Source organism: Cetorhinus maximus, chromosome 7 (assembly GCF_964194155.1).
Source record: "Cetorhinus maximus chromosome 7, sCetMax3.hap1.1, whole genome shotgun sequence".
NCBI lineage: Eukaryota > Metazoa > Chordata > Chondrichthyes > Lamniformes > Cetorhinidae > Cetorhinus > Cetorhinus maximus.
In genome coordinates this window covers 66896900-66924387 of record NC_135885.1, presented here as the reverse complement: position 1 = coordinate 66924387, position 27488 = coordinate 66896900, and the positions used below count along the sequence as shown (strand labels likewise).

At 40.0% G+C, this 27488-nt stretch overlaps 1 protein-coding gene across 2 annotated transcripts in view; it reads right to left on the bottom strand.

The window, feature by feature from the left end:
• The window catches only part of rev1 (REV1 DNA directed polymerase), a 140409-nt gene that overhangs the window by 19988 nt on the left and 92933 nt on the right, over positions 1-27488 (bottom strand). For both annotated transcript variants that reach the window (XM_078545666.1, XM_078545667.1), the window contains 7 exons: positions 24387-24489; positions 21212-21374; positions 15059-15243; positions 14052-14285; positions 13793-13874; positions 12745-12944; positions 11823-11979 (listed from right to left, as the gene is read on the bottom strand). In XM_078545666.1, the coding sequence (XP_078401792.1) occupies positions 11823-11979; positions 12745-12944; positions 13793-13874; positions 14052-14285; positions 15059-15243; positions 21212-21374; positions 24387-24489 (1124 nt within the window). The remainder of the gene's footprint in view (positions 1-11822; positions 11980-12744; positions 12945-13792; positions 13875-14051; positions 14286-15058; positions 15244-21211; positions 21375-24386; positions 24490-27488) is intronic.

The following is a 27488-nucleotide window of genomic DNA, read 5'->3' as shown; positions in this document are numbered from 1 at the left end:
AGAGATCATATCTTGGATCTTAGAGTTCATGATTGGAAAGGAACAACAATGATGAATGTTACTTCTTTACCTTGGGAAAGCAAATACATGGTAGTATTATTATAGTATTGAGGAGGCTCGAAACGTTGACTGATTTCTTCTCCGCCGATGCTGCCAGACTTGCTGAGTTTTTCCAGGTAATTCTGTTTTTGTTTTGTTTTGGATTTCCAGCATCCGCAGTAGCTTTTAGCTTTTTGTTTTTATATACATGGTAGTATTGTTTGTATTGTTACAAAAACCTGGTTCATGGTTCATAGTAATATTTTACAGATAATTTTTAGTTGTGGGAAGATTAAAGTTTAACTGTAGAAAATGGGATAAATGCAACTAAAGCAACTTGAAGACTATTACAATTCAAAGGTTGGGGACATGTTGACTTAAGGGGTTAACACCTAGAAAGATAAGATCATAAAACTGCAGGTGGGCTTACTTAGCTCGAGAATCGGAGACAAGGTGTCTACATTGCTTGAAAAGAAATGCAACCCTGAGAATTGTTTTGTTTTGAGAGTTAAAGCTACAATCAATTTAAAAGCATTCAGGGAGCCCTGGAAGGCTATGTCATCATAGAAATGGTTGGAGCTTAAGAAAGTTCTACGGTTTCAATTTATTTGGATGTTTGCTGGGGAAGTGAGTGTTCTGCAGCAGGGGAAAAGGCCATACTGAAAAGGTGTTGCTGTTAGCAAGCTCCAGGCAGCAAAAGCATTGCTGTTGGCTGGCTCTGGGTAGTTGGGGCTCGGGAGAAGTCCCAGGAGTCATTTGATAGCTCTGTGCAGTTAAGGCTCAGGAGAAGTCCTGGGGAGCTGAGGTGACAGAAGGTCACTTGTTCTGTGCTAGAAAGGGTTGGGGCTAAGAAGAAGCCCTGGGAGCCATTTATAGCTTGGTGTAGCTGGGGAGATTGGAGCTTGGTGAAATCCAGGGGCAGTGCCAGCCCAGTGAAGCTAGCCAGCTATTAAAGAGGCTAGAGTGCAGGCTCAGAAATCTAGGCAAATGGAGTCTTGGGAGACGACAGTGGAACACTGGGAGGTGAGCAGCTGTTGAGGCAGACCAAATTGGAGTGGCTTTGAGGGAATTTAGAGGCTTGATCTTCAAAAGTGAAAAGTTGGAGTCCCTTGTGAGGGAGAGGTTTCAGTGAGATTGGTTGACTCAGTGTCTACTGATGTCTGGGTGAGTTGCTGAGAAATTTATGGGATCTGGCTTGGTTGCATTTGTTATGTATTGTACAGCGTGGTGTATTCAGCCAGCTTGCCTCTTAATTCACATAAATCTCATTAACCCTGAAAGTTAGAGTATAAGATAGATATTGTAAATTGCTTTATCTTTTTGACCTTGTAAAGTTTATTAATGTTTGTTCAAAACCCATTGAAACTTGTGGCTTTATTCTCTTAGCAAGTGTCTTGAATCTCAAACTTTGTCTACTTTAAATAAAACGTTATTGGTCCCTAACCGGATCTTACCAAAAATGTGGGGGTCTGGTCTAGGATCATAATAATATCTCTAAGTTTACTGTTTAAAGATATTATTTGCATCTGGACTTGGTCTCATACCAAAAAAAAATGGAGTAACTGCAAATCATAATTGGTACCAGGAATTGAAGTGGTTACATAATTGACTACAGCTGCAGGACTTCATCTCACAGAGTCAGGACAGGTGCTAGTCAAGTGCCTAGGACAAGTTTTGTATTGGCATTGTGTGGGTTTATCCTCCAGTCACTCAAGTAACCATGAAGGCAGTGATCCATGTGGAGCAACTGGTGAGAAGATTAAATTGAAAGCAACGATGCATTTGTTAAGATTTGGGATATACTTTTACGTGCAGATTGAAAATACAGTACCCATTTAAGATGGAGATGAAAGGAATATTTTTCTCTCAGGGGGCTTGTGAATCTCTGGAACTCTTCCCCAGAGAGTGGTGGAGGCAGGGTCAATAAATATTTTTAAGGCAGAAGTAGATTGACTCCCTCGTTAGTCAAGAATCTAAGGTTATCGTGTATAGATGGAATGTAGAGTTGTGGCCACAATCTGCTCAGCCATGATCGTACTGAATGGCAGAGTAGGCTCAAAGGGCTGAATGGTCTACTCCTAATTTGTATGTTTGCATGACATGCTAAAAGAGGAAGCATTGATTGTGGCGACATACCGACAACAGTTGGAAAATATATTGGTTATGCTGGTTTGGCTATAATTGGAAGCTGCTGCTGTCACAGCTGATTGAGGCAAGGGTCAAAATATTTTTTGAGGGTTCTTCTTGAGATTTTTTCAAGGGCTACTTTTTGTTTTTTGGAAGCTACCTTTTGGTTTTCAGAGGCACCATTTTCATTTTAACTCCTTTATTAAGTAATGCAGTCGCATAGTGTCATTATCTTCTGTATTTGTGTTGATTTTTTTTAGGGTTTCCTTCATTAGATAGATAAGGTAGTGCATATACCAAAGGCTGTGTATATATTAAAGATTTTAAATTGAATCTGCTGAAACCTTCATTCATGCCTTATCTCTAGACTCAACTATTCCAACACACTCCTGGTTTATCCTCCTTAAATCTGAGGTCACCCAAAATTCTGCTGCCTGTGTCTTAACTCGCAGAAAGTACCGTTCCCATTACCTCTGTGCTCGCTGACCTACGTTGGCTCCCAACAAAGCAATGTCTTAATTTTAAAATTTTCATCCACGAATTTAAATCTTTCAATGACCTCACCTCTCGTCTCTGCAATCTCCTCCAGCTGCATAACCCTGTAAGATATCTAATTCTGGCCTCTAGTGCATCCCGTTTTAATTGCTCCACCATTGATGTCCATGCCTTCAGTTGTCTAGACCCTAAGTTCTGAAATACTCTCCTTACACCTCTCCACTTCTTTACCTCACTTTCCTCCTTTAAGACCCTCATTAAAACATCTTTATTCAAGCTTTTGATCATTTGACCTACTCTCTCAATGTACCTCGGTGTCATACTCTATTTTATAATGCTCCTGTGCAGTGCCTTGGAATGTTTCATTATGTAAAAGGCCCTATAAAAATTTAAGTTGCTGTATTGGACTTAATTTACTGAGACTTAAATGCCGCTTTGTTGCCCATCTAAGGCTTTGAGGCCTTCTGACTTATTCTGCACCCCAATCTTCAAATTTCGTTCATGAGCACAACAACTCAGTCCAGAGTATTTGTCTGTATCAGGAGGCTCTGGCATAAATTTCTGGGGCACTTCACTCAATAAATTTTCCATTTCTGTATTGTGAGCTAGCTGTTCTTGCCTTCTGCCACTTTATCTTTTAGCTTGGTTAGCAAGATCTACCATTACAAAGTGTGATCTGAGGTATCAAAAGGGCAGTGTCTGTTGTACAAATTGAATATTATAAATAATAATCAGATTTCTATGTGATGTAGTGTTTTGTTCAAGTGCAATTTTTTCCAGTTGGAAATGCACCAGTAAAAAGAAAGGGGATTTCTTTTAAAAGTGGTTCACTTTGGCTCCAACCATTATTAAGACTGATGATGCTAGCTACACTTATTGGAAGTGAGAGCTCTGCTGTGGTGTAAAGTTTCTGTGGGCACATGAATGCTACTGGGCTTCTGGTGCTTCAGTCTCTTTGCAAAGCTGTTACAATTGCTCTCACTGTCAATCCCCTCACTTGGGGACTGAGGGGCAAAATAGAGGTAGGGGATTGTTGCGGAACCCCCCTCCCCCCCCCACCAACTGTGTTGCTCCCAGAGGGAAAGAGGTGGATTGGAAGTCGGAGTGAAATCAAGGATTCCAGTCCAGGTTAAGAGAGGAGGCATTGCCTCCTATGTCAAGCGAGTGCTGCTAGTCCAGCACAGAATGAGAAAAATGTAAATCTATTAATTCAAAGACTATTTTCAGGGGAATATAGGAGTTAGAAGCAGGAATAGGCCATTTGAGTCTCTCCACCATTCAATAAGACCATGGCTGATCTGGTTTTGGTTTCAATTCCACTTTCCTCTCTGTCCCCATACCCTCGACTTCCTTGTCTGTCAAAAATCTGTCGCACTCTGCCTTGAATAAATTCAGTGACCCAGTCTCCACTGCTTTCTGTGCAAGAGAATTCCACGTACTAACGACCCTCAGAAAAAAATTCTTCTAATCAGTCTTAAAAGGGAGACCTCTTACCCTTAAATTGTGTCCCCTAGTCCTAGTCTCCTCCACAAGTGGAACGTCCTCCCAGTATCTACCCTATCAAGTTCCCTCAGAATCTTATATGTTTCAGTAAAATCATCTCTCATTTTGCTAAACTTCAATGGGTATAGCTCCAACCTGTTCAACTTTTCTTCATAGGATAAGCCCTTCATCTGCCACCTATAGAATCTGTGAAAGCACTCGTTCCTGTTGGAGGGAGTTGGAGATGGGAGTTATTGTAATGGTGAACTAACCTGTTTCTGATCTGTTCTCTGTGTTCTCAGTTACCTCTCTCAATTGTGCTCTGGTTCTCTCTGGTTTGTTTGTGACTTTTCTCCCCGCAAATGGTTGCTCAATGGGACAGTTTTTGCCCCTGGTTCCCCGCTCTTGCTGCTCTTCCAATCACAAATGTTGTCTCTGAAGGAGCAGCAAGATCAGGAAAGAGGAACCTGTGATTGGAGGAGCTAGTGCAGCAGCATGGGAGAGACAGAACCTGTGATTGGAGGAGTGGCTCCTCACAGATTCTGTTTCTTCCATGTATGGGGGAGATCTTTCTTTCATTGTTGCTCCCTTGATTGAATTTTCCAGAGCTTTTAGGAGGCTTTTGAGAGTGAATTCGCCCACTGGCCCCTTGTATTTTGAACTCTGGCTTTAAGTCAGTATCCAATACGGGGTCAAGGACATTTTGCCAACAGAAAAGCCGAGTGAAACAGGAATTAGAAGATGCTAAAAGAAACTTGCATGAGCTTATAACTCAGCCACTGAAATCAGTGGATCACACGCAATGTGAATTAAAAATTTATAAGTGACCGTGAAAGTTAAATATTCAGGGACTCTGGTCTCTGTTATCATTTTTGGCAGAGGTCTAGACTGAAAAGATGGATTCAATAAAAATTATGTAAACTGGAATCATTTGAATCAAGCTACATGCTACCATAATCCCAAATGTGATGAGGTTACACCTGGGAAAATGCTTCCAGTGTCCCAGTCCTACTCAACGTAATGGGAACGGAATAGTCACTGGTACATACGTGGATGATAAATCCTTGTTGGTGCAAGATAATGCTGTGCTGGTATGCAAGACAAGGATGAATGATGTCCAGTGGCACTGTGTGGTCTTTTCATGGGTACATGAGGACTTGTGCAATGAAGAATATAAGGTGCTTAGGGATGCTTGTGAGTTAGGACTGTGTTCCTATCTCAATCCTAATACCCAACCTCCAGAAACCATAGTAGACATTATGCAGTTACTATGATGCGTCAATGTGGACAGACTACCCCAGGTCCAGTAGAGCACTCCACGTAATAACAAACTGGCTGTTTGATCTGTATAAAATGACACAGCCTACAAGGCTCCTCCTCTGGGTGGTCCCCAGTCAAAGGGATAATGCCCCATTTAAACAGATGTTTATGTCCCAACTGCAGGTGCTCATAAAGACAGTCACAGGAGTGTCAATTAATAAAAATATCTCCTGGATAAATATTAAATTGGGACATCTAATTGTTTTAATTACAGCTAAAGAGGTGAACAGAATGAGTAGAGCTGTGATCAACGTATAATCACCCGCTCCTTATGATTGCAAGGGGACTGATGCCATACAATGACGTCCCCCTGCAGCTGGTGCTGGGCTTTTGGTGTAATTGTAGTTACTGTCCTGCTGACTGTCATTGTCTGTGGATGCCAATGACTAAATATGCTAACGATCACTGTATTGGCTGTTATGATCATTCATACTCCATATCCTGAATGTCACTTGCAACATTAGGGAAATTTATTTCATTAACTGCTTTTGAGGGATCTACAGGCCAGGCACATGAAATTAAATAGGTCATTTTTGACTATCCTATAGTGATGTGAATGAAGAATTGTGAAGGTATTTTCGGGTCCAATTTTCTCAACTACTGTGATATAATTGTCAATTATGTGAACAATGTATAATGATTTTACCAAGGGATTCCCTCCAATCACATTATGTCAGACAGGCATGCAGTGTTTGCAATTAAGAAGCCTGAGATATATTTTTTAACTTTACATCCAGGTTGTCATGAAGCTATTAATGTATAAAATATTATTGGAAAATATTTTTCTTTTAAAATAGAGGTTTAGTATGTGGGTGTGTCTTAAGTGGATTAAAGCCAGCTAGTCTGGGTGCTTTGATGTGTACTAGTTTTGAGATGTAAGAGAGGTAGAATGCATTTACATTTTTTGAATAAAGCATTCAAGAAGGCGAGTGAAATCTAGCACCCTACGAGCAGAGACCAAGCAATATGTTCATATTGCTAATAAAATTGGCACTATGAAAGGGATTTTATTGTTAGAAGAGGCTGGTGATACAATGAGAATTTACATTCAATGAGCTATGCTACGTATAACTTCAGCAGTTTTCATGTGTACAGAGCAGAGGCAATATAGAATTCAAAGCAGCTGTAATCTTCCAACTGACTCCACAGAAACCAAGCTGAAAGGAACCTCATTTTGAATTCGTAAGGTGAAAATGTTTTGCCTGGTGTCTGCTTAAAAATCTATGCGTTGCTGTTGCCTTAATGGAGATTAGTTTAGGAATTTGTTAAAGTTATGATAGTAATTTGTAGCCATGTATATGTATTTAACTTGTGTAAATTAATAAAATGTTTCATTTAGTTTAATATAAAAGCTCTCAAGAACTGGTGGTCTGATTCCAGAATTTAGAGTTGCACCTCAAACATACCACTTAAAAATATAGGTTATGACAGTTGTTTAGTTACCCTCTGGGATTTTTAAATAACTCAGCTTTACCAAAAGGCTGTCTCATAACACAGGTCAAGATATACAGGCACCATTAACACAGTATTGAGCAATGTCTGTCATGTACAAGCACAACTTTAGGTAGCTTAAGGGAAAGAAAGAAATTAATAGCTGACATGCTAGAGTTAAGCAGTACCTTATTCCAGGTGGGAACTGTCCTGCATTACAGAATACGGCTGAGTTGCTATTACAACAGGGCACTTTCAAGACACCTATTTGGCCTGTTAAGAAACCATATGGGACTTGGTGTCTCCTGATTGATTATTAAAATGTAAATTTGGTGACACCAGCCTGCTCTCCAGTGGTGAGACAGACCCACGTATATTATTACAAATACCAAGGAAAGCCAAATGGTTCTTGACACCCAATATCACCAACGGGTTTTGGAGTATTCCTGTAAAAAGGGAGGACCAAGATGAATTTGACTTTACTTTTGGGGATCAGCCTGCTCCAGGGGTTTCAGAATTCTCCTATTTTTCATAAATGAATGGCTGCTGTGAACAGTAACTTTTTACGTCCGGATTGTTTTTATTATAATACATCGATGATTTGCTTCTTGCCACTGTAACCTTTAATGAACATGTACAATTGCTTTCAGGGATTGCTGCAGTTGCTGGTCTTAAAATTAATCTTGGAAAAACAAATCTTCTGCAGCCTGAAGTTGCTTTCCTCAGTGTTAACATCTTGAATGAAGGCCACGGCCATGATCAACATAAAAGTAGATGTGATCTAGAGACTGTCCTTGCCTGCTTCTGCAACAGCTTTGCTATCTTTTCTGGGCTTGGTGGGCAATCATTCAATCCACAGCTTGCTCAGCTCGCCAAGATCGCTGCATGGTCCACTGAAGCTCCAGGGTAAAGTATTTAAAGGTAACAGGAAAGAAACACACACCAATGAAACTGCATAGTTAAAAGCTATGAAAATGGAAGTTATTTGCTTTATCTAACTCCATCGAGCTAAAGCATTCCATCTCAAACTTGCTTCTACTTGATCAAAACTTGGCTGCAGTTCAGTGCAAATTACTTCCTCTTCCATTTATATCACTGATTCTGATTGGGATGGAGAAGACATATAATGTCTTTGAGAGACATTTATCAGCTATGTTTTGGGCAGTCCAACATTTTACCTTTATTACTAGTCTGCAGTCAGTCACATGATAGCATAGAACTTGAATATTGTTGAAAAGAGAGGTATGTTGCTGAAATCAGGACAAATGCAAGAATGCCAAATTTCAAACGATCACAACAAGTAAACCCTTTTGCATGACTACTATGCACTAGTGATGCAAGTGTTATTTTCCACTAATAGAATGCTGTCGCCGGCCCAAAAAGATGTTCTACCTCCAACACAATTGAGCAATACAGTGCATGAATTTCAGTACCGGTCTGATGCCAGGTATGTAGGCCACACGTCCCAACAATTGGCTGATCGAATCAAGCAACATGTTCCTCCAGCTGTTCGTAATAGGCAGAGTACACACTGTATTCAACCAGCCTGTGCTTGCAAAATCCAAAACAAAATGTCTACTGTTGGATATGATTCTGCGATAAGGCAGCACTTGAACAACCGTAGTGTGCTAAAAGCTACACTAACGATCAATATAAGATAATCAGTTGCATTTATAATGCGGCTCATTGCGCTTGCTAGAAGCGATATATATTCATATGCAGGGACCTGTTCTCTGCAAACAAAAGTAACATGTTCAAACCTTGCGTCTTTTTTGAATTACCCAGAAGCATGGGGAGCCAACAGTTTCTTGCTGCTTTCTCTATGGCAATGCCTCAGTCAATCAGTCAACTTGGCAACCAGTCAGCACCCTTCCTATTGTGTTGTTTGAAATCCGGCATTCTTGCATTTGTCCTGATGAGTGCAAGATGAAAAGCTTTGGCAACATGTCTCTCTTTTCAGTAATATTCAAGTTTTGCACTGCCAAGCAACTGATTCAGAGACAGTGGTTTAGAACAGTGCACTGGATGATGCAAAGTACAAGAAAGTGGGTCCACATGGCAAAGGAGCAAGAAACTTCTGTCCGGAAAGTCGGTTCACAAATCCCTCCTCGATGGTGAAAGCATCGATCCAGGCAGCAGTGGATCTAATTTTAAATGTTGCAGTGCTTAGAGACTGTACTAAGCAATCTTCAACAACTGCCAGCTAGTGTTGAGAAGTTCATTGCCAGCATGCACGCTGTTGTGACACAGGGAATGAAAACACTGCAGTTCATCATGCAGCACCTGGTGGGGATATTTGTAGTACAGCCCCATGACAGAAGCCAGAAGGATAGCTGTAACATCTTTTTGTGAACATTTAGTCTATTGCCATAAGCTGCTTTGGGTTCCAATGTGCAAGAGGCCCTCTCCTGATTTGGATAAGCTTGGCAGGTGCATGGAAAGAGCTGCTGATTATGTCTTCATTAATCTTAATCCTAAGAGTCTCTCTTGGATACAAATAGCCAGCCATTTCCCATACACTTGCCATTTTTTTTAACGACCGAGATGGGAGGAGTGTGCGAATTATCAAGTTCCTCCACCCCACAGATTGCACCATTAATTTAAATGTTTAATTTTCTCACCAAAATGGCCAATCGTGTACCTATACTTCTAGTACCCAGAAGAAAAGAGACTCTGACCAGACTTCTTTTAAAAAACTCAATGATTAATTTATTATATAACAAAACTCCTTTTGAACAAGTTTCAAGAACTGGTTGACAAATGTTTGTAATCTGGGAATGTAACTAACTAACCTTTTAAACTCCCCCAGCACATACGGACACACACATACATACACAGACAAACAAAAGACAGACAGGTGGTCTCTGCAGGCGAATGGGAAAAAAAACTTTCTTAGAATGAAAAAAAAACGAAGTTCACGGAGGTTTGATGTTGTCGATCTGAAGTTCCCTCGGGTGAAGATGTGGACCCAATAGATGTGGGGATGTTCACCAACGATGCTTCAGCGTGGAGGAGTGTGCGGCTGGACCAATTTTTCCTGTCTCAGCTAGCAAGTCCGAAATTATGCAGACAAACTACACTCAGATGAAGATTATCTGGCTACAGGTCAAGAACCACACACGGTTTTACAAAGCACAGAGAGAGCATGAGCGAGCTAGTCAGGGTAGCCTTCTGTTCTCAGCCTTTCCCCAACAAGACTGAAAGCAAAACCACAGGTTTAAACTTAAGGTTTTTTCCTCTGCATGTGCTTGCTTTTTTTGTTTTCCAGCTTTTCATTAATTAAAGACTTTGTAGTTCAAAACAAACAACTCCTTCTCATGCATCATATAGCTCAGATGACTGCTTGGAAGAGGCCTGCTTGTTCACAGTTTCAAAGTACACTTATGACCCTTTAAAAAAAACTCTCAAGCAGCCTCCAAATGTTCAAATACTGCAATGTCCTTCCATATTTTTAAAAAGAAAAATCCAGTTTAAAGAGATATGATTCTATCAAGGAGTCACTAGGTAGGGCTGTAGAATACAAAAGCCATGCACACTCACTAATTGGAATAAAATGTAATGACGGAGGCGCGTATCTCTCCACTTGTGCAATACCTGCTAGGAATTTCATAGGGACACTCATCCAATTTCTAGATGACAAACAAAACAAAAAAGTCTGTTGGACCAAAACCCATGGCAACAAATGACTTTCAATCAATGATTTGGCCAAATAAAATACAAAAACTGCAAAGCATTGAGAAAAACAATACAAAAGTATTCCTTATAGATAATTTAGCAATCCTGAAAGTTAATTGCATATGTATGACAGTAGGGAATAGTGCAGCTCTGGTATAAAGGGTAGGAACTAGCAATAATGTTGAAATAACAATTTCTGTTCTTCCATAATATTCAACAAAGTTCTTGCCTCTTTCTGATGGGAGCTTTTTGCATCTGAATTACACCCACCGGAAAGGCACATAATCTTGTGGATTGAGGGTCATTTTCTTCATATTTACACTGCTAAACGCTAATTGGCTTATTTATGGGGTGCAACCAGCTACTAAATATTTAAAGCTAAAGCTATCACAAACTTTTAAATGTAGGATAAATATATATAATCTCAATACATGGGCTGTAATAGCAGTCTGTATTTAGATAAGAAAAATTGCCTGCAATGGCTTCATTTCCTGCTCCTTAAATGTTACCTTTGGAGCCCTCAAGGATCTAGCCTTGGCCCCTTCCTATTTCTTATCTACGTGTAGCCTCTTGAGGACAATATTCAAAAACATAACAGGCTCCACACATAGGCTGACGATACCCAGCTCTACCTCACCACCACCTCTCTTGACCATAAACTGCCAGGCTGCTTGTCTGACATCCAGTGCTAGATAAGCAGGTAATTTCTTCCAACTAAATACTGGAAAGGCTGACATTCTTATCTTCATTCCCCACCACAAACTCCGCTCCATGTCATTAACTTCAACACTCTCCATAGCAATTATCTGAGTTTGAACCAGATTATGCTCAACCTTGGTGTTGTATTTATGAAACAATAATAATTTTCCTAATATTATTGTGGGTTATTGTAAAGTAGGTTTATAGGGGTGAGTATGGATGATTCTGTCTGTGTGATCTAATTGAGATGGAGTGAGCTAGACTGCAAGCTTGAAATTATCAAAAGGAATTAGGTGTAGAAGGATACTTGAAATGCTAATGAGCAAACATGGATGAGGTCTTAGTCACCTCTGCGCTCGCTGACCTACCTTGGTTCCAGCTGAGTGACATCTGGATTTTACTATGTCAATGGTACTTTATTAAGGGCCAAGTTCTTGTTGTCCTTCATTTAGCACAGTGGCTTCCTACTTCTGACTATTTAATGGATATCTTATTTTGAAAACTGTACCTTGACTGAAGCTATCAGGTAGTTATTATCAATAATTTAGACATACCTCCAATAGTTGTAACCCATTCTTTTAGAAGTGATTTCACATCTTTCAATTCATAGGCTCCAGCGAGGTTAGCTCTCAAATAAGCTGAGTCAACATTAACTTCACGTTGTGAGGATGTTTTCGTTTGGTGGTCTGATGTGGAAGCACCAGGATCAACCTATAAGTAAATAATGAACGGTGATTTGAATAAAATACACAGTAATTGCTAATATTTAATTATTTGATACTTGATAGCAACACTGTAATAGAAAGGGTTCTTTTTAACAGAATTGAATGGTACAGCAGTTACAAATAAAACATTTGGTAGCATGATGGCATCATTACTGCCTAGATCCATAATCTGTATATCAAAGCTATATTGGGATGTTCTTCTACATTAAAGAAATTATATATATTCAAGTTCTTACGTCAGTCTGTTTATTTAGAACTGTATTCTCATTTCTACCTGAAATTGTTGCCCCTAGACTTACAATATTAATCCATGCCCTTTACTATGGATATTTAAAAAGAAAGCGCACTAAGGGCAACATTCTATTTGTGATTAAGCTCATCAATTTATATAATGCCAGCACTCAGTTAAGGATCTGAGCTCTAAAATTACCACTGCTGTATAAAACCCAAATTATTCTGTATATAGCCTACCAAAAGAATAACCCCTTGAAAAATTATACAACTTTTGTAAATGTGTTTTCCTGATAATTGAAGTAAAGAGTTTGAAACTGGTGCTTTCTGTTTTAGCTTCCTGTCAGTCTGAAGAACAAGGCAAGTGAATAGGAAAGGGAGAACAGCTTTAGCATCTTTATATACAAGGCAAAACAAATTCCCAATACCAAAGTTAAAAATAAAATTCCTTATTCATTAAGTTTAAAACTAGCCACAATTTACCACTGAACTAGATTTAGTGTATTGAACAATATTATACCTGCAGCTTTTCTTCGACTTGGTGTTCATGTTGGATCAAGTCAGGAAGTACTTTATGTGGATTGACCGCTAACTTATTTTTAAGAGGACTGTGAACTTTAATAGGGCTGGTTTGATTCTTCTTCTTGAACTGTTTCTTAGATTTTTCAGGAACAGTATTCTTTAACTGAAGTAATGGATTCAGTAACTGATTCTTCATGCCTAGAACAGTAAAATATAGCATTTAACTGCTGATAGCATGGAAGTGCCATGCCAAAGAAGGCAACCAGTTAAAAATAAATGATAGAAACTCTGGAGTTATACTCAATTCATCCACGGGATAGCAACAAAAATAAGACAGTAGCAACACAACTGGAAACCTAAGTTAATGCTCTTCTGAGCAAACCTAAACCTTAATGACTATTACAGGTGAAAGGGATTAACCACTTAGTTTTTGTAAGTATTCAGTTTATTTTATCTGATAATTACATCAAATGGTTTCCAAAGAAGGTATTTCTTCTAAATTAGACAGAAGAATTGTATATCTGTGAATAGTTGATTACAAAGGATAAAGGGTAAAAACTCTGGTACAAATGTGTCTGTAACTTTTTAAATGATGCTGCTCCCCACATTTGGAACAGGGTTAACGGCAAGCCAAAGTGGCAAACAGAAATCCCAACCTGTCATTTCTGAGCCTGCTTAAACGAATCCACAAAATTCCCAAGTCAAATTCATACACTAGGTAAATATTAGATTCATGGTTCATATTTACGAAGGGAGTACACTGTGATTGTGTTTTGTAAACATTTATGGCAATAATATTGATGGATATGTTCAGGTGAGTTACCTGTATAATTTATAGCACAGAAACAGGCCATTCAGCCAAACAAGTCTATGCCAGTGTTTATGCTTCTTATGAGCCATCTCGCATCATACTTTATCTTAGTCTATCATCATAATCCCTCTATTCATTTCTCTCTCATATACTTACCTATTTATACATTCAGTGACTTCAAAATTTTAAGAATTTGGACTAGGATTAATAATTTGAAGGTTCCTAGCATTCTCACCCTGTCGATGTCTTTGATCATAAGCAGCTCTCAGTTCTTCTTGTACATCAGGAGGTAAAGCAGCAAAAACCTCAGGGTCAACCTGCATTTGAAAAACAGAATATCCTGAATACCAAATCCTCTTCATGTGATTAAGATTTAGTTGCTTGTACAAATACAGTAATTTTTCATTAATATTTACGAAAATCAATTCTTATTTGAATTTAAAGGCTTTGGATACAATGTAGCAATAGAGGCATAAAGACAACAGATACTTCACCTGTGAAAATGCCGGGAGGGCGACAATCATTCCAGTAGTGCTGCTTGGTTCCTGAGGTCCAGGCAACTCGAGAATCATTGTCCCCAGTGACACCGGTACGTGCCCGGTAACAATGCCTTTCACTGACTCTTTGATATTGGTATCAGTAAAATTAGGCTGTTGTTGAGCTGAGTACGTCTGTTCTACCTGTTCTCTAATATCCGGAGGGAGTGCTTCCAAAACAGAAGGATCTATCTAAAATATAGAGTAAAACAACACATTAACCTTCTGAAGTATTTTTTCTATGTGGGTTTTCTTAAAGATTTATGTTTTCATTTTCTTGGTGCACAAGAGCAATGAAAATCGTGTGTAAAATTACTACTACAAAGTTATAAACTACAGAATACACATCGGCCCAATTGGTATCTAGATCGTTGGAGACTGGACGAATGATGGAAGATGTGTGTCAGGTCCTGGTGGAAGGCCTGACGCGCACTCCTACATGGGAATTGCCAAGGAAGTTTAAACTTCTGATGGGTAATTTCCCGTTGCCCAGTACCCTGCATGAAGGTCTCCGACTCCAAGATAGGGTTGGAGACTTTGGACAGATCTGCAGGACTTGCCTGTGTAGCTATCCAGGAAATGTTAGGCAGTTTAAAACCTGGTCTAACAACTGGTTAACTCCACACCAACCTCCCAAGTCACCCGCCCTGAACCTCCGGCCTCACTTCCCTCGACCCGACCACTCCACTGCCCCCAACTGGACCCGATTACATTCCTCCCACATCCCCCCCACCTTGGCCCGGCCATCTCCCAATCTGAGTACCCACAAAACCCCCCACCCAACTACTCCCTTACCCGACCCAACAACTCCCTTACCTGACCCAACTACTCCCCAACCCGACCTACCCATCCCACTGCCCATAAGAACCCAGTTTGAATACTTATTATACTGTTGCTATTAAATGTGCCCTAACACCAGGAATTGCTGTAATACAAGGAAATGGCTTATACATTAATCTTTGTACCTGAGAAGCAGATGGCACTTCAATATTAATGTCAAGTCGATGCCTACGGATAGTTGTGCTCTCAGGGGTATGTTCTCCAGCGGCTTTTATTGAGGTGTCTGAACTATTAAGGTTTGTATCTCGACCAGGTGGAAGCAAAATAGGATTTCCTGTTTCTGTTGTCTTCTTCCATGCACAATCTGAATCTGCAATCAAATCCAGCAAAAAAGAATGTTATAATAAGTGAATACGGTCCAGGAAACATCATACAACTGACATTGCACAAATATGAAAAGTCATATAATTCATAAAAGTAGCAGCATCCCGTGCCTTCTGGTTTTCATTGAAGTTTGTGAAATGGCCTCATGTGAAGCTACTGCTTTTATGCATTTTGCTAAATAAAATGAAGTAACTTGAGCAGAACAAGCAATGTTCCTTTAAATCATGCAATATTTTTATTACAATGCCTGACATGAAAGTGAAAATCTATAAATAGCAAATTAAATTTCTACCATAAATATTAGCAGTGAATCAAATGTACTGTGAAACAAATTAACTCTACTTACTTCAGAAATTTTGTTCCATTTTCACTTTTATAGCGTAATACTCTTTTAATACATAGGAGCAGTAGGCCATTCAGCATGTCGAGCCTGTTCGGCAACTCAAACAGATCATGGCTGGCCACCTACCTCTACGCCATTTTCCCCGCTATCCCCATATCCCTTGATGTCATTAGTATCCAGAAATCTATTAGTGATTGAGCTTCCACAGCCCTCTGGGATAAAGAATTCCAAAGATTCACCATCCTCTGAATGAAGAACTTCCTCCTCAGCTCAATGTTAAATGGCCTGCCCCTTATTCTGAGACTGTGTCTCCAGGTTCTAGGCTCACCAGGCTGGGGAAACATGCGATCCACATCTACCCTATCACGTCCTGTAAGAATTTTGTAAGTTTCAATGAGATCACCTCTCATTCTTCTGAACTCTAGAGAACATAGGCCCAGTTTCGTCAATCTCGCCCCATAAAACAATCCCGTCATCCCAGGGATTAGTCTGATGAACCTCCATTGCACTCCCTCTATGGCAAGTATATCCTTCCTCAGATAAGGAGACTAAGACTAAACACAATACCCCAGGTGTAGTCTCACCAAGGCTCTATACAATTGCAGCAAGATATCTTTACTCCTGTACTCAAATCCCTTGGGGTGAAGGTCAACATACCATTTGCCTTCCTAATTGCTTGCTGCACCTGCATGTTAGCTTTTAGTGAATCATGAACAAGGACACCCAAGGTGCCTTTGGACATCAACACTTCCCAACCCCTCACCATTTAAGGAATACTCCGTCTTTCTGTGTTTCCTACTGTCATGAGCCCCAAAGAAAAAAAAAGGAAAACTTATCTTTTAAAATGGAGATTGTGCCTCGGAGTTTGGGAACTACAGTTCCCAGCAGGCTTTGGCAGTTTCCGTGCATGCACCAGCCCTGGAATGGCTGCCCATGCTCAAGAGAATTCTTTTTTACGTCCTCTGGCTTCTGCGCATGTGCCGGCCAGCGAATGGCCGCACACGCACAGTTTGTGTATGTTCACATCTTCAAGAGGGTAAATAGCCCTGCACACATGTGCGGTTTGTTTCTTTTTTTTTAAAGCTGGAAACTGTTCCTGCGTGCCTGCGCAGAAGGGAAACAAGGCCCGAAAATGAAACAACACAAAAAGATCAGGTGACCTTCAATATCTCCATGGAGGAGCACCATTCTGGAGAAGGTGCCCAGAGGAGAAAGACAGGAGGGGGACAGGGAGCAGGTCCCAAAACAAAGGAGGTCCTAAGCCAGGGAGCGGAACAGAAAGAGGTTCCAAGAAGACAGTCAAGTCAAAGGAAAGGAACAGGAACCTGAACAAGGTCCTGTTAAGAAAAGGTAAAAGGAAGGTGTAGAGGAAAAGACTCCAAATTAAAGAGACAGAGCTGCAGGGAGCAGACTTAAAGCAAAGTGGGTTTAAGGGAAGCCAGGAGATCCAAGAAGACAGCTGAAGGTTAGTGATTCCTTATTTCGGGCTTTTGGAGCAGTGGTGTTCTGTTGCCATGGCTGAAATCTGAGAGAGTGCATGTGGAAGGTGAGGCTTGAGTGCATGAAGAGATCCAGGGGAACGAACATGGGGAGGAGAGAGTGAAACCCTGGAGATGGATCTTTGCTGGAGACGTCCGAGTGAAAGCGTTGTTTGGGAGAGAAATCCAAGTCGAGTTCTTTGAGCATGGAGATTGGAAACCCTTATGAGAAAGACAGAGTTTCAGTGAGACAGGGTAACAAACATCTGAGGGTTGTGGGGGAGGGCGGTGGCTGATGAGAAGTCCACAAAAACTTGATTTTGGAGTGTGGTGTGTCTGACCATAGTTCACATGGACTGTATACTTACTATGAACATTTGAGTATAAGATAGATTTTGTAACTTGGGTCATCTTTACGAATTTGTATATATCTGTAAAGGTATAGTTGGGTGAAGGAGTAGTGCAATTGTAGTAATTATAGTTCTTATAAACATAGGACTGTAGCTTTAATAATAATCCTGTGTTGTAAGATCATAATCTGTATAAACCAATGAGTTAGCAACATGGGGAACCTCCAGGAGGGAGTTCTTCTTTAGTTATAGAATTAGATGAATACATGTAGCTGCTGCTGCTGTCTTGTAAATAAAGTTCAGTTTCCACCAAGAAAAGTTGCTTGGAAAGTCAACTCTATAACAGTAAGATTTTTATTGAATTCAAATTTCACCATCTGCCGTGGTGGGATTCAAACCCGGATTCCCAGAGCATTACCCTGGGTCTCTGGAATATTAGTCCAGTGACATTACCACTATGCTACCACCTCTATCAAGCCATGTACCCTGGAATCTGACTTGTCCATTAGTAATATCAGCTGGGATCATAACACTACCAAAGTGGATAACTTCACACTTATTCACATTTTATTCCATCTGCCATGTTCTTGCTCACTCACTTAGCCTGTCCAAATCCCTTTGAAACTTCCTTGTATCTTCCTCATAAACTTACATTCCCACCTAGTTTTGTGTCATTAGTAAATTTAGAAATATTACAAATCATTTATATAGATTATGAATAGCTGGGGCCCAAGCCACTGATCCTTGCAGTGCCCCACTAGTAACAGCCTGCCATCCTGAGAATGACCCGTTTATTCCTACTCTCCACTTTCTGTCTGTTAGCCAATTCTCAATCCATACCAGTATATTATCCCCAATCCCATGTGCTCTAATTTTGTTTACTAACCTCCTGTGTGGGGCCTCATCAAAAGCCTTCTGAAAATTCAAATACATCACATCCACTGGTTCTCCTTTACCTATGCTACAAATAACATCCTCAAAAACCTCCAACAGGTTTGTCAAACATGCTAAATCGTACCATTATTTTCTAAGTGTCCAGTTATCACATTCTTTATGATAGATTCTAATATTTTCCCCACTTCTGACGTCAAACTAACAGGTCTGTAAGTTTTGCATCTTCTCCCTCTCTCCCTTCTTAAATAGTGGGGTTACATTTGCTACTTTCCAGTCAGCAGGAGCCTTTCAAGAATCTGTAGAATTCTGCAAGATAGCTACCAATGCATCCACTATCTCTATAGCCACCTCCTTCAACACTCTGGAGTGTAGCTCATCTGGTCAAGGGGATTTATCAACCTTCAATTCAATTAATTTTACGAGTACTACTTCTTTATTAATACTAATTTCTTTCAGTTCCTCATTTTCACAAATCCCTTGGTTCCCTAGAATCTCTGGGAGATTTTCTGTAATTTCCTCCGTGGAGACAGACTCAAATGTAATTGTTTAGTTTCGCTGCCATTTCCCTATTCTCCATTATGAATTCTCCTATCTCCGCCTGTAATGGACCCACATTTGTCCTTGCTAATCTTCTCCTTTTCACATACCTAGAGAAGCTTGTATATATTCAAAGACTCTGCCTCCATTGCTTTCTGGAGTAGAGAATTTCAAAGATTAATGACCCTCAGAGATGGCATTCCTCCTCGCCTCCATCTTATCTTTAAACTATGACCTCTAGTTCTAGATTCCCCCACACTGGGAAACCCCTCTCAGCAACTACTGTGTCAAGCCCCCTCAGAATCTTATACTGTATGTTTCAATAAGATCACCTCTCATTCTTCTAAACTCAAATAAGTATAGTCCCACATGTTCAAACTCACCTCATAAGACAACCCTTTCATTCCAGGAATTAACCTAGTGAACAATCTCTGAACTGCCTCCAATGCAAGCATATCCTTCCATAAATGAGGAAACCAAAACTGTAGGGAATACTCCAGTGTGTTCTCCGCAATTCCCTATACAGTCGTAACAAGATTTCCCTACTTTTATACTCCATTCCCCTTGCAATAAAGGCCAATATTCCATGTGTCTTTCGAATTACTTGCTGTACCAACATGCTACCTTTTTGTGATTTTATGTACGAGGACACCCAGATCCTTCTGCATGGCAGCATTCTGCAGTTTCACTCCATTTAAATAATATGTTGCTTTTCTACTCATCCCACCGAAGTGGACAACTTCACATTTTCCCACATTATACTCCATCTGCCAAATTTGTGCCCTCTCACTTGTCCTTTCTATATTCCTTTGCAGACTGATGTCCTCCTCACATTGCATTCAATGACACCAAGTCACTCACCATCCTGCCTTGGAAATATATCGCTGTTCCTTCGCTGTCGCTGGGTCAAAATCCTGGAACTCCCTTCCTAACAGCACCGTGGGTGTACCTACACCACATGGACTGCAGCGGTTCAAGAAAACAGCTCACCACCACCTTCTCAAGAGCAACTAGGGATGGGCAATAAATGTTGGCCCGGACAGTGACGCCCACATCCCATGAATGAATTTTAAAAAAATCATGGCTGATCTAACACAACTTCATATGCCCGCCTTTGCCCATATCCGTTACTACCCTTGGTTAATACAAATCTATCAAACTTGGATTTAAAATCCAACAATCGATCTAGCATCAACTGCCATTTGAGGAAATGAGTTCCAAACTTCTACACCCTTTGTGCATAGAAGTGTTCATTAATTTCACACATGAAAAGTCTGGCTCTAATTTTTATGTTCCCTAGTCCTAGATTCCCCAACCTTCGGAAAAAGTTTCTAACTGCCCCAAGCAACATCCGTAGATGTTCCCCTGTCTAATTCTTTAGTCTTGAGTCATTGTTCCTGAGCACCTTTTTTTCCCCTAATATAATTGAAAAACATTTAGTGTTCATTTTGACATCCCTTCTTTTCGCACTCCCTTTCTTAAAATCTGTTTTGCTACTCTTTGCTGTTGTTTGTATGTCTATCATTTGATAGGATCTGCACTAATTTTTGCATTTTTGTTTACTTTTCTGGTTTTATTTTGTCTCTTACCTCTTTAGTTACCGAAGGCTGCATTTTTAAGCAAGTAGAGTTCTTGCCCCTTAGGGGTATAAACTGGTTCTGTATCACATCAAATTCCTTCATGAACACCTCCCACTGATCTTTTTTTTTAAACTAATTAACTGATTGGTCCAGTTTACTGTGGACAGTCTCTGTTTCATCCCATTGAAGTCAGACTTACCTAAATCTAGAAACTTAGTAGCTGTTTTACATTCCTCCCTTTCGAACATCACATTAAACTTGATCATATTATGATCACTATTAGAAAAAGTTCATGCACTATTAGGCTGTTAATCAAATCTGGCTCATTTTGTTAATGGCATGCCCCTTTGCTGGTTCCAGGACATAATATAACAAAAAAACTATTCTGGACACATTCAAGTAATTCAACATCTTTCTAACATGCTAGTCTGCTTATTTATTTGAAAGTTAAAATCTTCTGTTAAAACCACTCTGCCATTGCTACATGCTTCTTTAATCCCGCATTTATACAATCTACTACTTTACAGCTGTTACTGGGAGCCCATACACAACTCCCTCCCCTTCTCTCTTCCCCTTCTCTCTTCCCCTTCCCTCTCCTTCTCTCTCTCTCTTTCCTTCCCCCTCACTTATTTTCCCTTTACTCTCTTCTGTTCTTCTTCCTCTTAACTTTCTCTCTCCCACCTTCCCTATTTTTTTTCTCTCTTGTTTCTCTCCCTCCTTCCCATCTCTTTGGTTTATGGTAGGCATCTCTAAATTTTTCAAGTTTGCTAACCTTCTGAAAGCCTGTGTTCCATAGCTTTCTTTGTTCTAGATGTCTGAAAAAGGTCCATCACTGAACACGAAGGTCCGGTAGTAGTGTTACTCCGTACAAATGAAGAAAAGTGAGTAAATGAAGCTTTACTGTCTGGGGTTAACTGATGCATCTGAATTCCAACCTAAAGAATGAAGAGGAAAAAGCTAGATTCCACTCAAATATATCTATATATGATTAAAATAATCTGTTCCACATTTTATTCATTTATTTCAGTTTTAACTATACAGTATATATCTTACAAAATGTAAACGTATTACCCAATTTATCTAATCTTACAGTTTGGTATAACAGAGATGCCATACCATAAAATGCAGTGACAACAAATTGTGTAACCAATTAAAAGTAAATTAAAACAAATATTATGCAGGGGTACCCAAGCGGTTTGTCATGCTGAGCTAACTAGCAGCATGGAGGTAAGGGAGGTCTGTGGGGTACATTTAAGTATACTACATAACACTGAATTGAAGGTGCTTTTCAATTATTAGAAAAATAACTCTATAAAAGCGTTGGTATTACTTAATATACTGTCTTTTCTCACTTACTAAAAAATATTATATTCAACTGTTTTGCATATAGTCATAGTCAATTGGTTGCTCTCTATTTTCATAGAACTAATTACACTGCAGGAGGCCATTCGTCCCATCAAGTCTGCACGCACTGACTCTTTGAAAGAGCATTCTACCTAGTCCCACTCCCCTGCTTTATTCTCGTAATCTTGCACATTCATTCTTTCCAAATAGCAGTCCCATTCCCTTTTGAATACCTCGATTAATCCTGCCTCCATCACCCTCTCAGGGAGTTTGTTCCAGACTCTAACCACTCTCTGGGTGAAAAAACTTTTCCTCACATCACTTTTACTCCTTTTGCCAATTATTTCAAATCTGTGCCCTCAAATTCTTGATGCTCTCTTGAGTGGAAATGGTTTCTGTTTACCCTGTCCATACCCCTCAGGATCTTGAATACCTCTATGAAGTCTCCTTTCAGCCTTCTTTTCTCCAAGGAAAACAGTCCCAACTTCTCCAATCTATCCTCACAGCTATAATTCTTCATGCCTGGAATCATTCTTGTGAATCTTCTCTGTACTCTGTCCAATGCCTTCACGTCCTTCCTCATGTATGGTGCCCAGGACTGGTCGCAGTACTCCAGATGAGGCCTAACTAGTGTCTTATACAAGTTCAACATGGCTTACTTACTCTTGCACTCAATGCCCCTATTAATAAAGCCTAAGATACTAAATGCTTTATTAACTGCACTCTCAATATGCCCTGCCATCTTCAATGACTTATGTACATATACACCGAAGTCCCTCTGTTCCTGCACCTCTTGTAGAGTTTCTCCCTTTATTTTATACTGTCTCTCCATATCCTTCCTGCCCAAATGAATCACCTCACACTTCTCTGCGTTGTTTAATATCTAATTATCTTGTGTATTGTTAATCACCTTCTGAGTTCTGAAGAAGACTCATATTGGACTCAAAACGTTAACTTTGCTTCTCTCTCCACAGATGCCGCAGGCTGGCTGAGTTTTTCCAGCATTTTCTTTTTTAATTCAGATTTCTAGCACAAGCAGCATTTTGCTTTTATTATCATTATGGTGATAATGAATACTCTAGCAGATAGTTATCTTGAATTAGCGACAGAATTGGTCAAATAATAAGTGCAACCTGCTGCTTCAATCAGCTCAAAATGCCTATTTTGGCACAATAAACTCTGGAATATTAATTATTCATAGATTACCATAATTCTAGGAAGGTAGATCATTTATCATGGATCAAATGAGGCAGAGAAAAATCAGAAGTACTAGGAATGGCAAATACTCAACTTTAGAGTCATAATCATTTACGGCATGCAATCCGATCACAAAGAAAATCTTTCCTCATAAATATTAAGAATTACTGGCTGCTTGATGAATCTTTGCACTCATCGATTTCAATGCATAGAACATGCATAAGCAGGATCAACCAGGAGAATACTCCAGGTGTGGTCTCACCAAGGCTCTGTACAGCTGCAGTAAGACATCCTTGCTCCTATACTCAAATTCTCTTACAATGAAGGCCAATAAACAAAAACATACGATTTGCCTTCCCAACTGCTTGCTGCACCTGCATGCTCGCTTTCAGTGACTGGTGTACAAGGACCCCAGGTCACTTTGTACATCAACATTTCCCAATCTATCACCATTTAAATAATACTCTGCCATTCTGTTTTTCCTACCGAAGTGGATAAAGAAAGAAACTTCTCTCCATCATCCTATATAAATAAATCTGCACAGGAATCTGTTGTAGTTGAATAATTAATCACTTAAAAATATTACTTAACATGAAATTAGAATCATACAATGTAAGAGTAACAGTAAAGGGCCATTTGGCCCATTGTGCCATTGCTGGCTCTTTGGTTGAACTATCCAATTAATCCCACTTCCCTATTCTTTCCATAGCTTTTCATTGTTTTTCCTTCAAGTATTTATCAAATTTCCTTTTGAAAGTTACAGTTGAATCTATTTCCATGCTTTCAGGCAGTACAGGCCAGATCATAACACTCTGTGCAAAAAATAAAATTTCTTCATGTTGCCTCTGTTCCCTGGCCAATCATCTTTAATCAGTGTCCTCGGGCTGGCGTTCCTTCTGCCACTTTCTACTAAACTACTAGAAGTATAAACTATAGAAACCTCAACTGCAAAATGCCTGGCCATAACGCTGATCTTTTAACATGGGTTTTGGGAATCTGGTTTCTGGCTCTCAAATTTTATGCAGTTAAATCAACTTTTTTCAATCCAATAGCATAGGTATAGACTCAGCTAAAGAATATAGAACAGATAAGGTAAAAGCAAAATTCTGCGGATGCTGGAAATCTAAAACAAAAACAAAAATACCTGGAAAAACTCAGCAGGTCTGACAGCATCTGCAGAGAGGAATACAGTTAACGTTTCGAGTCCGAATGACTCTTCATCAGAACTGATGAAGAGTCATTTGGACTTGAAAAATTAACTGTATTCCTCTCCGCAGATGCTGTCAGACCTTCTGAGCTTTTCCAGGTATATTTGTTCTGGAACAGATAAGGTATTGATTTTATAGTGATAACATTCAATTGTTTAAATAGTGGAGACCAATTTTAAACAAAAACTTTAAACTCACCCCTCTCATATCTGTCACATTCAGCTTCATCATATGGAACATGTGCAGTACCTCTCTGCTAATTACTTTAGCACTGCCTGTCGCATGGTCCAACGTTATACTTCTGCACAATCCAAATTTGGAGAAGTAGTTGTTAGGATAAAAACCCAAAGCAGGCAATAGCAGGATACATTTATTGGCTTATGACTAATGTTATACTAATGCTATTCATACATATGAAAACCAACTTTGAAAATTCATTCCCTTAGAATTTTATGCTTAATATAATATAATGAACCAAGAATGAAATTAGAAAGATTATAAAGTGTTTTATTTTGGAATATTAAAATGAAGATTTTGAATAGTTAAAAGCAATACGTTTTCACAATGATTTAGTTCTAATCACAAAACTGATCTTGTGTATTTTTGGTCATTATGGAAAGCAAATTCTAAATAAATTCCCTCATGAGATCTCCAAAATTTGCTTTAAAAAGATAATTAAATTGAAATGTTGCATTGCTATATGCAGGAGTCTGCACCTTATTTTCTAAATATTTTTGGATTCGCACTGCCCCCGCTAGGTGGGCGTCACTGGCTCGGCCAGCGTTTATTGCCCATCTCTAATTACCCTTGAGAAAGTGGTGGTGAGCTGCCTTCTTGAACCACTGCAGTCCATGTCGTGTAGGCAAGCCCACAATATTGTTAGGAAGGGAGATCCAGGATTTTGACCCAGTCACAGTGAAGGAACAGCAAAGTAGTTCCAAGCCTGGATGGTACGCGACTTGGAGGGGAACTTGCGGGCAGTGATGTTCCCATGCCTCTGCTGCCCTTGACCTTCTAGGTGGTAGAGGTCGCGGGTTTGAAAGGTGCTGTTGCAAGAACCTTGGTAAGTTGCTACTGTGCATCTTGCCAATGGTACGTACTTGAGTGTTGTCCAGGCAAGTGGAGAGTATTCCATCACATACCTGACTTAAGGCTGGTCAGTGGTAGACAGGCTTTGGGAAGTCAGGCTGTGAGTTATTCTCCACAGAATTCCCAGCCTCTGACCTGTTCTTGTAGCTACTGTATTTATATGGCTAACGTATGATTTATTTTTAATACATCGTCTCTGCAGTTAGTTTTTCAGTGCTACAAGGCAGAGTTGAATAACTTGATGCATGTAACTGTGACATAAAATAAGCCATGCTTTGCATGTCAAAATAAGCAAAATTCATTTGTGATCATTCAAAAACATAACACACATCAACAAAACATAGAATTTGAAGAGGAATTTAATGGAATGCAATTTCGTTTTGTTAAATTTATTACCTTTTTTTCCCCTTTCCCAGGTTGCTTTGTTAGATTTTCTCGTCCACCTCCCCACCCACAAAATTGGTTCAAAAAAGCAAGAAAGGAAATTATTTAGGTAACTTGGTGGATACTTTGTAAATAGCTTGAAATGTGTGTCTTGTATACTTACACAATAAATCAAACAAGGCTTAAGCTTCGAAATTCGATAACTGGCGAAAATGGGAACAGGGATCTCAATGGGCTGAATATTCCCCGTCGGGCGGGCAGTTGAATGGCGGGCGCGCGGAGGCCATTGGCCCGCCCAGCGTGACGGCCACACAGAAGCACTATGCGCTCCTTGTGCAGGCGGGGTGGGAGTCCCAAAATCGAGAGTGCGCTCTTTCACGCATGTGCACAAAAGAATGCATTCATCTCCCTGAGGCTAAGTGCTGCCTCTGGGAAGTCGGCTGTAAATGTCAAAAAGATAAAAAATAGAAAAATAAAATTTCCCTAACATGTCCCCTCATGTAACAATGTCACATGAGTTGGGACATGTCATAATTTTCACCAAAACTTTATTAAAATGTTTTAAAAGCTACATGAAACCTCACCCCGCCCGTGGATAAGGTTTCATGCTTTTTCCAATTCGCGCCGGGGCTCTTGGCCTGCCCGCCAACCTTTAATTATGTAACAGCCTCTTGTCAATGGTCTCAATTAGCTGGTTTCGCTGCGCCCCCGCCTTCCTGAAAATTTAAATGGGGCGTGGTGACATCGGGAGTTCCCCCCGACGTCACCATGCGTCATTTTATGCGTTGGCGAGCTGGCTTCGCCCCCACTTGCTGACGTGTAAAATCCTGCCCAATGAGTGATTAACCCGCACACTATGCTGCACACAAAGGTAGCGACCAAATTTCATTTTGCCTGCTAATTTAAATGACTGTGGTATGCAGCCGTCGCTAAGTGCACTGTTGAGTGGCTGAACATCTCAGCAGGGGGCCCAAATTGTGAAAAGGTTAGCTTGAACTTATGCTAGTATATGTGCTTAAATATATTCTACATCTCGTAAAGAGAGGTGTGTTTTGCTTGGAGCAGGCACTGGTCATTCTATAACTGAATCTGACAAGCAAAAGTCACAGGAATGGCACAACATGGCAGAGAATGGGCTCCATGATATTCTGATGTTGCACTGGGGGTCTTGGTGCATGAAAAGGAGATATGTCATTGATACATAGTGAGCCAGGAGGCCCTCCAGGCGATCTTTATGAAGGCATTGGGTCCAGATAGCCATGGTGGTCAATGTCAGGAGAATAACCTTGAGGGCCTGAATGCCACGTGGCAAGAAATTCAGTAATCTCGAATGAGAGGTCAAGGTCATTGTATGCATCTGCAAATGCCACATCCCATCAATTGCACCTCCAGCATCATATGGTGCTTAGTACACCACACCCCCATCACTCACTTACCAACAATCTCTAGCAATCATGACTCATACCTTACTTGGTAACTTCACCTCACCCTCAAACACACAGCATTTTTTGCAGGCCCCACAACCACATCTCTTAGTTTGCATACATTGCCAGCTATTCAATCATGACAGGCATATCACCCAAACCCATTGCATCACACTGACACACTTTCTGCTCTCTTGCAAGTGCCAGGAAGAGATATTGTATATAATGTTATTGGAAATTATTTTTTTTTAAATAGAGGTTTAGTCTGGTGTGTGTTAACTGGATTAAAGCCAGCTAGTCTGGGTGCTTTGATGTATAGTAGTTTTGAAATGTAAACAGTGGGTAGAGGGTACATTTGCATTTTGTTGAATAGAGCATTCAAGAATGGGAGTGAAATCTTGCA